Raw genomic sequence first — 12,232 nt, forward strand, 5'->3', positions numbered from 1 at the left:
TCTTGCAAGCATGTCTTGATCAATTCTGACTTACAAACCCACTGAATCCTGACTCCTTATTCCTTTTAAGAGGGATTATTTACAGCACTAGCTGTAAGGTTTGAAAAAAAGTAATGCACGTTTTAAAACTACACTCAATATTTCATTCCAATATGCTCTGATTTGTAGACAGTAAATTTGTTCTGCCGTTTTTGAAAGTGTTACAAAGTAGAGACAACACTTTCTAGATCAATTGTGCACTGTACACGATTTTAAAACTTTACCAGTCAAAATCTAAGACTGATGGAACTCATGGCAGCTAGTGGAAAAAAAGGATGAGCAAACTCAGAGCTGTTTGAGTCTTATTGTTTTGTTTCTCTCCTTTGCTCCCATAGTTTTGTCCTTCTTATTTACACTGTGCTGCAAGGGCCAGTGTCAAAAATAAATTAATTTTAGAAACAATCCATTGTGTTGTAGCTTGGAATTCAGACATTTTTCAATAACGTATTTAAGTGAATTTCTGAATTCAAGTACGAATCTTCTAGTCAGCAGTAAGTAACCCACAATAACACAGAAAACTGGACATACCCACGGTTTTTGATTCAGAAGAACCAATCACAGTGTTCTGCATTAGAAAATCATGCTAACCACACAATACTGCTGACTGAAGGAAGGGAACTGCTCATCTTCTTAGGAAATCTCTGTCACTTTGTGTTCCTATAGGCTTTTTACCTACATGCTTATAAGTGTGAGTCTATCTGGAACCCATGTCCTTTGTATCCAGGAGATAACTGCAGTAACTTCTGCCACTGGAAAAAAAAGCAGTAAACATTACAATAGCTGCAGTCTAAAAGTGGATGGGCACATCTGACTGACTTGTTTGCTCTTCTGGAAGTGCAAAGTTTCCACGGAGCTCACAGGTCTGACTCTGCAGAGATGAGGCAACCCATCCTATCCTTTCCTTCAGAGCAGTTCAGAGTGGCACTAGCAGACCATGTCACTGCTTTCCTTATGTAGTGCTTTACTAAAAGCAATTCCTGTCCTTAACTAAAACATACGATTTTGAGTGTTTTCCTATTTAAGTATTCTGCAAGATTTTCTAATACTGTTGGCATAAGGTACATCAGCAGCAGTCTCCAGTGGAAAAGCCTGAAGGAAAGACAACCAAGGACCAACATCACCCAAACTTCCCCTGCAACCCTTCTGTTGTCCTCCCACTCCTCCCCACTTCCTAGAAGGCTGAAGGTTGCATTTCCTTCTCACTTAGCACTTTGTAATCTGCTAAAGACAGAAATTTGACAGAGGGTCATGCCAATACCTATGGAGGACTGAGAGAGTGGGCTGTAGGTAGCAATACAAATTAAGGTGGCTGAGAGGAGAAAACAATGAAGGAATTTTCTGTTCTCTGAGTTCTGGTTAATGCAGGATATTTGGTTTTAGGTTGAAGTATTAATGCTGGGTAATTCTTGTCATCTAAAGTTTTGCTGGCAAACACCACTGGCACATTTCATAACTGACACAAAAGTGAAATGACCTGCAGCGGTCACAAACCAGTAGTGGGACAAAAACCAGTAACAAAAGCTCAGAGCCAAGGGTCTTCCAAGGCAGACAGTGAATCTGAGTGCTGAAGTGCAGCGTGCCCCAGGGAAGACAATACAAAGAAGGGCAACTTCTGGAGTGCACTGAGCCGCCATCTTTCGAGTATCATTTTAATTTTAAAACCTGCTTGCTCTTGCCCTTTTTTGATGTATGCACTAACACTAGTTAACTCTGAAAATCTCATCAGTGGGTGTCCTCATGTCTTCCCTGCTGGACCACACTGCCTCACAACAGTGTTTATACAGAAGTTTAAATCTATTGCAGCATTTATGAATAGTCACAACTCTAAGATGTACTATGTAGTGTTATAAAAACTGCATTCATTTCGATGCTCTGGAATCATCAAATTTCTCTTCACAGCTTCAGCAGTGCAAGTTGTGTAGTGAATTACTTACTGACAGACTTACCCCAGGGAAACAAAAAGGAAGAAAGTATTTTCAGAAGCTACTGAGCTATGTTAGACTTTCAATATCTTGTTAGACCATTTTAACTCATCAGAAAAAAAGAACTTAGTAAAAAAACTGCTTGCATGAAGCTTATCTGTTTATCTAAACATGCAGTTTAATTAATTTTTGCATGCAGTTTATTTAAACATGCAGATGATGAAAATTTCAAACAGATTTATGAAACCTTTAGATTATATGGCAATTTATCAATCTAAGTTATAATTAATATTTGAGTGAAACCTGCGATTAGGTCATGGAAGAAAACAGGCATGGGAAGCAATGACAAATTTAAGGCATTTCTGGAAGTATTTTATCTTCATCACTTGTATGCAAGTCAATGGATACTCTGAAGTTAAGACTATCTGGCTTCATTTCCCTCCACTTTTTTCCACAGTTACATTTTGGTTTAAGCATTCTGTGAATGGTTCATTAAAAACAAGCCACACTGCTGTGACTATGGAGAAAGTGAACCTCAGGTCCTAACCCTGTTAGTTCCTGGATCCAATGAGCTTGCCCCGTTGAAAATTTTGACAGTAACAGAAGTCTGAAATGAGGTGAATGATTTATCTGGTGTGCCAGATTAAAGAAAACTAATGCTTATATAATGTAGTAATTCTTCGCATTGAGGAAGTCTGAGCTCTTAGCACTCTGGATTTGTATTCAGCAGTTTTTAAAAACTTGGGGCTTCCAACCTAGAGCAGTATCAATGCCTGAACTGGCAACTCCCTGGTAGTCCCCTGGTAGTCTATGTTAAATATGCTGGAACAATTGCTCAGCAGGTTTCACAGGCAATAGGCCCTTCCTTTTATACATGCTGTGATTTTCTTGATGGTGTTGGTACCCTCAGTCCTCACCCAACAGGAGCTGAGGTCCTTGGTTCTCTGACCTTCGCTCCCATGCTCAGCACCTCCCAGCAGCATGAGATGCTGACCATCATTAATACTGCACCAGTTAGTCACTCTACAGTATTTGAGGTTTCTGTGGCACATTACTTTTTAACTCATTTGATTTGCTCAGTACTGCATATAACACAAAACACTTCCTGCATCAGTGGATCTTTCTTTGTTAAAAACAGATTATGCAAAGACACACTAGGAGAGGGAGAGGAAGGGAGAAAGGAGAAAAATGTTTCAATTGTTATTTACTTCGTGCTACTTTCCAAATTATAACAAGACAAACACCAGCTTTGGAAGCAGTTAAACAAAGCCTGAGATTGGACCATGGACATGGAGGAAAACAGGCATGAGAAGTGAGGACAAATGGCACAGTTTGTCCTGGGATTCTGGAACAGTAAGATGGGAGACAAACACATAGGAAAAAGACGAGGCCGCAAAATTCCACTTTTGATACTATGGGCAAGGGTATAGAGAAGATATCTAAAGAGAAAAAGAAGGTATTGGAGAAATAATGACATAAACAACACAAATACTATTTGTCAGTACTGTCTGTATAGATGACAGAGAAGTCAAATGGGAAACAAGAAGGACTTGCTGGGGTTTAAGTCATGAGATGATTTCTAACTGTGCAGACTTAAATGTCAGTAATGACTGAACTAATGAAATTGTTTGCCTGCAGTAACTTCACGACAAAGGCAATCCTGGTATCAAAAAAACCCAACAACAACCAAACCAATTTAAAGTCATAGAAGCTATAAGATGTTCCCACAGTAAATATTAAGAAGTGCTGCATGATGTAGTGCGTTAAAATACACAAGGATTCAGAATCAAACAGTACATTATTCAAGGCAGAAGAATTTTTGTTTCTTATTTGCTGTCATACATTTTAAAAAGATAACTACACTCAGAATACTTGCCAAGGGAATTCAGCATCACACTGAAGAATGTACATTTGATTATTAAATTCTGGGCTTAGTCTGGCTTCTGAAGGAAAAAAAGGCTTGTGTGATTAAACTGTGGTACGTCTGAGTGCACCTGTATACCTAGTAACTTCTGAACTTAGTGACTGAAATCAGTACATTTTGAAAGGTGGGCAGATAGACTTCAAAAAGCTGTTTTTTCTTTCCCCCTCAAGTTTAACGAGAGCAGACAGTGGGTACAGAATGGATGTCCTGAATGTCTCAAGTATGGGAAAAGCTGCAGTGAGAGATCTACTAGAAAATTCCTACAGGACAGATGCCACCAGCTGGACCATGGTCTGCTCCTGGCAGCCAGCCTCAACAACTGCACTATAGCGAGCCATGGCTGATTCACCAGGAAACTGAAGTTTACCATGTCAGCCTGATCAGTGGTTTGCACTACTTGCCAGCATCTGGTGCAATCCGGCCAGTTGCTCTCAGCCAGTCAGCACATCACGCATCCGCAGCTGCCCTCCAGATATGTCCAGAGTCCTCATCACCATCTACTTTCTTCTAGTTCTTGCAACTCGCAAGCCCATCTGAGTTTGGCCCGTCCCCTTTCTGCTGACTTCTTGATGGTTTAATTTTAGCCCCACTCTCTTCTCTTCCCCTCTCATATTTGGTATGCTTCCATTTCACTTATTATTTGATCTTTGCTTACACCTTAGTCATGTTTTTATCCTGGATCTTTGGCTTCTCTGACACCTGGCAATTACCCACTTCGATCACAAAACTGGTTCCAACTTCACTGCAAGCATGAAACAGCCCACAGCCTCTCACACATTGTGTTGGAGTGAGACTAAAAGGAAAGCACTCACACACTGCGTAAGATGGGTGATCAAAACTTACTCTCAGAGCAGGTAGAGCCTAAACCAATGCTTTCAAAATATTTCTGGAAGACTTCACTGTCTGCACAGCTCAGCTACACTTGATCCACAAAACACAGATGTACATGGGAAAAACTTCTGTAGCTCTAGCCTTTGTGAAACTAGTGTTCTTCTGCAGAAATAAACCTCCACTGCTGGGATTAACTTAGCACTAATGAGGATGAATTTGAACTGCTAAAGGAAAACAAGCACAAGAGAAGGAACTTGAACGACATTATCAGAGTTCCTTATGTTTCTAATTAATTGGCTCTGGCACCCAAGTGAACCACCAATTCCAGATTATACATTAATTATTAAAATATTAGGCAGCCACTTCAACAGATTTGCCTATGAGCAACATAAAGTACTCCTCAGGGAAGACATCATCACTAGCTAGCTGCATTGCTGCGTATGCACAAATGTTTTGGCAGCACATTCCATATGACCAAAAAAACCCAAAACCAACCCCCAAACCTCTCATGCTAGGAATGTGTTAGGTCTGTAATCATTTTCATGCCAGCAATAAAAAGCTCTTCTTTAAAAGAACACTTAAAAAATAAAAAGCACTTATTTTTATCATGGCACGTGTCTGACAACTCATCTCCCTTTGCTCATCCTCATTGTAAGACACTCACAACTTGCTGGAATTTATTTTGATCTGTTTTTAAAGAGAAATAAATTCAACTCCGAAATTTATTGTGTGTCTACACTGACAGTTAAGTCAGAACTCTCTGTTTGATCAAAGAGACACAGCAAGTGGACTAGTTCTAAAACTTAACAGCTGAGGCCTCTATCCTTTTTACATCAGAAATATGCCAATTTTCAATGAATAAAATGAAAGAATCATCATAAAATACAATCGAGAATACTCTGTGCTTTCTCCCATTATTGTTCCTACCTTCATTTTCAGTATTGGCTGGAACAGAATCAACACCAAAGGGATGCCATGGCTGAAGGTCATCTAGACTGAACTCTCCATCCACTGGAAGAAGTTCAACCGTGGTCTTAGTTTCCGTCAGTGAAGGCATGAGAGCATCATTTCCATAGCTGATTCTAGGTTCACTGATCATATTGGCCAGAACATCGTCAGAGTAGTTTTGCTCTTTCTGAAGCAATTCATCTGCGAGGAAATGAACACAGAAAATCAACTGAAAAATCCTGCATTTCTGAGAACCTATTTTCAGTGCTATTATAGTAGAAATTTACAGTCATGAGATTCTGCTTTCTTATGATAAAGAAAAACATCAAGAATTGGAATAGTTGAAACTCTGAGGAGTACTGCTGCTAAGTAAGGCATTTTTAAACATCAACCAGAACTGTTCAATACTGTTTTCTAAGCACGTAACACCACGGATCACAGGGTTGTGCTTTACAAGTCCCTAGATTATTCCCCATTACTTTTAAAAGAAGCACAAATCAATTTCTTTCAATTCAACATGTTCCCAATACTTCATCATGCAAGAGGTCTACATAAAGGAATGTCTTTGTTATTTTCCCTTCTTCTGAAATGCTCACTTACAAAAGCTCAGCATTGCTCTAAAATCCTAAATCACTGCAACAGTTATTGTATTAAATTGGGCTTACCGTAACAGCAAATGCAAATAAATATTTGCTCTTTTAGCATATGTAGCTTTACTAATATAGAAGTAGTTCTTATCTAACAACCAAGCAACCAAGATCTAAAGCCCTGCAATATTATCTTTGTTGGGTTTTTTTTGTATGTAGTCGGTTTGTTGTTGTGTTTTTTGTATTTTTTTGATTGGGTTTGTTCTGGGACTACAGCAAGGTGAGAACACTTGAAAACACTTTCCAGCTCCAACAGAAGTATAGGACAGATTATTGAACTCAGTGTTAAAAATAAGCTTGGAGGTTGTTTGGGTGTGCTTCATTATTCCAGCGCCTTTCTTAGATGAAAGTTCATCCACTTTTGATCTTCTCCTTTGTTGTCTTTTTTTTTTTTTAAGTAGAGGTAAATTACTTGTACATACTTTGAAGGAACTTGGTGCACAAGATCACTTTCTAGTAAGCAAGCAAGTGCTATGAAGAAGATAAGTAATTGCTAATAATGTGTCAATGTAATTAGTATGCAGATGTTAAAGTTCCAAATAGTTCAGAATTGAAGCCTGTAAGTGTTAATACTACAAGTCCAAGTGTTTGCACATGACTACACAGATGACAGTTGATGATACAAAAGCTTTTCTTAAGACTGGCTTCTTTTCACTTAATTAATGACTAAGTTGCTGTTATTGCTCCACATTTACATCTGAAATCTGTAGCAATTCAGGGACAGAAATCACTGCTGTATTTTGCTAGACTCTTGATGCCACTCTGTAGGGGTCCTCTCATTTCCTACTATCATCAGTGAGAAATTGGATCTATATTTCTGAACACACCAGAGCTTTTCAGACATTACTGAAATCTTCCGAATCATATTTCCCTCTTGAGCGTACACAACAGCAAACAACCATGTCTGCACACAGTACCTAAGGAGTAGCCCTCAACAAGGATTGTCAACAACTCAAGAGCATTAGAGATGGCACCGCTTCACTACCTCTCTCAGCGATGGTACATCTAGGCTCTGCTTTGCAATAAGTCTCTTAGAGCTGATGGAACTCTGACAACTACTACTACAGCAGAGACAGAACATCAAAACTAAACAAAAAGTTACAACCCAAACCCTGGGACCAGCACAGGTCTTAAATCTTGCAAAATGATGCTTCAATACCAATTTTCCTATTGAAGCAGTAATCACATTAGTAGACAGTAAGCCAACATTACCGTTAATGAGTACAGAAAATTAAATTCTGCCAGTGAATTTGTTCGTAAGAAGGACTTAGTAGGACAGTACAGAATGCCTGCTTAACATGGAATTATTTTTCCATTCATGTCCACTTTCTTGAAAACAATATTATTTTGTAATTTACACAATAAATCTTCTCCATGGAAGGCAAGATCAATCTTTTTCCTCCCCGCTGCATTTACACTAATCCTTTATCAAATTAAAGCATCTCCATGTACCAGAGGAGACACAGCAAAAGCAACTTGATATTCTGAGCAGACACTGTATCACATGGCATATGTTAATTTCTATTAGTTACAGAAGATGAGACTTATCAAAAAAGGAGCCGGATGTTAGCAGCCTGTGTGAAAAGCCTGGTATCCAAGTGCCGGGTGCCTTGCAGGGAGTCAGAGGTGACACTTGCTGAGCACATTATACCAGGGTACGGCAGATCACAGAAAAGTTGAGTATCACTGAGTATCTAAACACTTGCAATCCAGGAATTGGAAGACCTTTTCAGATGCAACTTGCCTCATCCTTGCTGTACTCTCAGTGCCTGGGGATCCTGTGGGACAGCTGCATAGAGCTGCAGCCCAGGCAGCGGAGGCATAGAGGTGCTGTGCCTCATGCACCCTTTTTTTTTTCTCCAGCTAGTATCAATCCTCCATGACCGGTGCACCAGCACAATGCTTTCCCTGCCTTGTTCCTCCCTGCTGATGCACACTGTGTGACCCACAGACAGCTCCTGCCCTTGGAGAACAACATGCTTGGAGGGGAAGAACCAGAGGAAGCAGGACCTGTCCACCAGCATGGAGGCCCCACGCTCAAGGGGAAGGCCACAGCAGAAGTACAGCAGGGCCCACCGGGGCACAGAGATGGGCGCCAGACTCACATCATGATACTGTCGCTACAGAGGCTGGGGGGGACAAGCATGACAAACCTCTCAGTGCTGCCCAACTGGGTGTGAGTTGTCACCAGCGTTTGCAGGCTCCATTGTTTGCTATTCAGCTGTGGCAAACAACGCAGACATTAACCAACTCGCACAATAGATCAAGTGAGGCAAACAGATATTATAATAAGCAGATTATGATTGCATTCATTTTACAAGCAGGGAGACAATGGCCAAAACGAATCAGCCCATCTGACACGATGAATCAGGCACTGAACTGTAGTGAGAAATGAGAAGCTCCTGGCTTAAGAACTGTGCTTGAGTCCATCAGACCAAGGCATCTGCGTCTGCATTGAGTAAACGATTTGCAAACAACTGTTTCAATCTCCAAGCTGTTAAAAAAGTTTGCCCTAGGATTTCCAGTCATTGACACCAGCCGGCAAATCCCAAGATCAATTCTTTCAGAGTTGATTTTGTTCAGAGTATTGATGTCTAGTTGCATTGTCAGCTACGCTAATGGAAAGCCATATAGCCTCGTTGTTAACCATCAATAAAGTACTCCCTCCCTTTCTCACAGTTGCCAATTCAATATCCCCACCCCACAAAAGACAATTCCCTAAATAAGTAGAGAGTACAGATGCAGCTGGAGGCTAGGATGTGCATTCAGGGCTGTTTCAGGGGTTTTCTTTGTGCAGCGAATGTCTTCATTATTAGGTGCTTAAAATACACAGATTCTAGGCTGCTTTTCAAAATTTCATCTCCTCTCGAAGCAACAGGACAAAAACCCTCCCAACAATCTTCCTATAACAGACTTGTTGTTACTCTACTCATTATCTCTTTGTAACATTCTGTTAAGTCCTGCCAGAGAAAAATAAGGAGGATATTGAAACTATTTTTTTTTTTTTTTTTTTTTACATTTTGAGAGCATGTGCTCAACAGTAACCATGACTTCATAGAAAAAAAAAAGAAACCCACTAAGTTGAGACCTCAAATCTCCCAGCAGCTGGATTTGGTGTGAAAGTGCAACTGCTCTACAAACAGGAATCCTGGGACTTCCAGCACGGCCACCTTCAGGCACCCAAACTCTTCCTTGGTAGGATGACAGAGGCTCAGTCATGCAACTTCAATAAAATACTTCTTAGACTTACTAGCATGTGTAACGAAGTTTCACTCATTCTTTGTCTCACTGCAGGCATTCCCTCATGGGTTATTACCACCAAACAGTAGGATCAAGAAAAATAGAAGTGAAATATCTTTGGGGCACTAGACACAAGAGTAAGACCACTACAAACTCCTTTCAAGACTAATCTTTTATCCTCTTCTCTGGAAAAGAGAAACATGGAGCAGAAGAAAATAAATTCATTAGAAACATCTGGTGGACGCTGGGTTGTTTGAAGACAGTTCATTTGCAATGTCCCTTGACCATAACCTCTAACAGATTGGTTTGGTAAGAGCACTGTGATAGCAAAGATCATGAAAAATCCTAACAGAGGTGATAGAGCAGCACAACCCACGATATTCTGTCACTGGAACTTTACACTTATTGGTACAGAATACTGTTTACCATGTTGGACTCTGGCATACTTAACCACCTCTTAGCTGGCATAGATAAAATGAGAAAAGTTTAATGGAGAACATCTTTACTTGCTGCTCTGGAACACAAGCAATTCACTAATTATCTCTCAAATAAGGACTTTTATTTAGTTCATTGTTTAAAATTTCCAACATTGCTTTGTTTTATTTTTTTTTGGTGGAGAATACCTACCAGACAAAAAGCTCTGACCTCATTATCACATGCACGACTCTTGAATTTGCTTAAAAAGTAACTTCAAAATTGGCAGTTAGAACTTTGGAAGTTCTGTAAGTCAATTTAAGGTTTAAAATCAGTTTAGAAAAGAAATACACTCAAAACACCCCTGCTAAGCACTAATTAAGACACCTTCAAATTACATACATGCCGTAGTTTCACCCCAAGACCAAACTTCCTTTTAAAAACCACATATATGTGATAAACTACATATTGATTCAGCAAATACAGGTTTGGGAAACAATTCAAATAAACTGGTGCAAAAGCAGAGTCTTATTGCCTCATAATCACCATCTTATCAGTCAACACTCAGTGCGAAATAAGCATGTGGTCTTCCCAAAATTATAACTTTAGAGCACATGCTTTCAAAATGACAGATTCAGAAGAGTCAGCAACCTTCTTACTCTTCTGGATGGCAGAAACTAGGAGTATCTGAGTCACAGTGATTGCTTCATTTGCACGTGCACATGTATTATCTTATACCATTTGGAAGACAGTTTAAATCAAGCAAATGTTTTATGTCACAGTTAGGATTACTAAGAGCAATTACACAATCATTTATAATAATGCACGTGGTAAGAAGTAACATGGTTAGACGCAGCTTTCAGTTGTATGCCTACCTTATGGGCTAATTCAATATGCCACAGTTCATAATCCTCAACACAAGCATGTGCCCAAAGGAGCTGCATGGATGTAATATAGTTAGTTTTTAACTAAATTTGAATGTCTGAAATTTGTCAGCTGTATAAATCAAAACACCCCAAACTGGTAAATGTGAAAACAGTATCTCCTTAGACGCTTTGTACTGGTGAATACTTTAAAGCAAAATATAGTATTACTTATCTGAACATCTGCATTTGTATTAGAGCTCCTGTATAAACTGACAACACATACTTTTAACCATCAGTTATGCTTGTAGTGTTGCCACAAAATTAATGCAAATGAACAGATGTATTTCACATTCAGGAAGCACAAACATTTCTCCAGAAGACACCTCTAGTGAGACACATGGTAAATAAGGGTTTGTGTAAGCAATTCTGAAATGCAAAGTGAGGATTTGAGCATGAGTAAGGATTTCATAGGTAACTTTTTCAGTCCAAAGTGCTTTCTGTACCTGCAGCGAATGCAAATTCTACGAGTCAGAAAGGTAGTTAAGTCACTCATATATCCTGTAGGTTTCATATACAAAGTTTATTGTATCAAGTAGGATTTTCTCCTCTGAGATGAAAGGAAAGAATATGCCAGAAAATACAGTGGTTATTTCCTCCAGCCTCTGTCCAAGTTAGAGGAAATTTCAAGCATATGCTTGAATTTAATCATACTTGGTTTGCACCAAACCATAAAGAGCTAAGCTCCACTAAACTTCAAGCATGTAATTACTCTAAGGGGTTTTGCTGAACCAAGTATCTTATGATGATGTTACATACTACTAGACGACAAAATTATCAAGCTGCAAAACACAATTATATGGTGTTCAGTGTTGAACTAATGCATTTTAATGGTACTAGACAAATATAATTTAGAGATCGATTCTGATGAGAACTTCATTGAAAGTGACCTGCCTACAGGAAGGCATGAGTGGCTTCATTTGTCTGTATGCTTTGAAGATGATGCTAAAAGAGTGATGCGCAGTATCACTCCTGTGAAACACTGGAAATGAACCCAGCCTACAATGTTCAGATCCATATTGACAAAGAAATTTCATTACCTGATCCATCAGATCTAAACTTTCTCTCTTATGGCTAGCCTGTGAAATTACATCACAGGTCCTCTTATCTGGAAACTTTTCCAGCACATTACGTCTTTCTTGAGGTTAAAATGAGACTGAGACCAAGAACAATGAAAAACAGCATTTCACAGTTCTTATTTTCTGTCCTGTAGAAACACCACCACTAGGGCAAAAGTAAGTAGCGGCAGTAGTTTTTCAGACTTAGAAGATTCTTATGCGTATGAAAATCTCTTTCCGTAAGGTGAAAAGGCTCTTCAAGTTCTCAGAAAGTGACATTTGAAGT

At 39.4% G+C, this 12,232-nt stretch overlaps 1 protein-coding gene across 2 annotated transcripts in view; it reads right to left on the reverse strand.

Moving 5' to 3' along the window:
• APP (amyloid beta precursor protein) overlaps positions 1-12,232 on the reverse strand; it is a 205,621-nt gene that overhangs the window by 20,866 nt on the left and 172,523 nt on the right. For both annotated transcript variants that reach the window (XM_021403733.1, XM_021403724.1), the window contains one exon: positions 5,644-5,865. In XM_021403733.1, coding sequence (XP_021259408.1) covers positions 5,644-5,865 — 222 coding nt within the window. The remainder of the gene's footprint in view (positions 1-5,643; positions 5,866-12,232) is intronic.

This window comes from Numida meleagris, chromosome 1 (assembly GCF_002078875.1).
Source record: "Numida meleagris isolate 19003 breed g44 Domestic line chromosome 1, NumMel1.0, whole genome shotgun sequence".
Lineage (NCBI taxonomy): Eukaryota > Metazoa > Chordata > Aves > Galliformes > Numididae > Numida > Numida meleagris.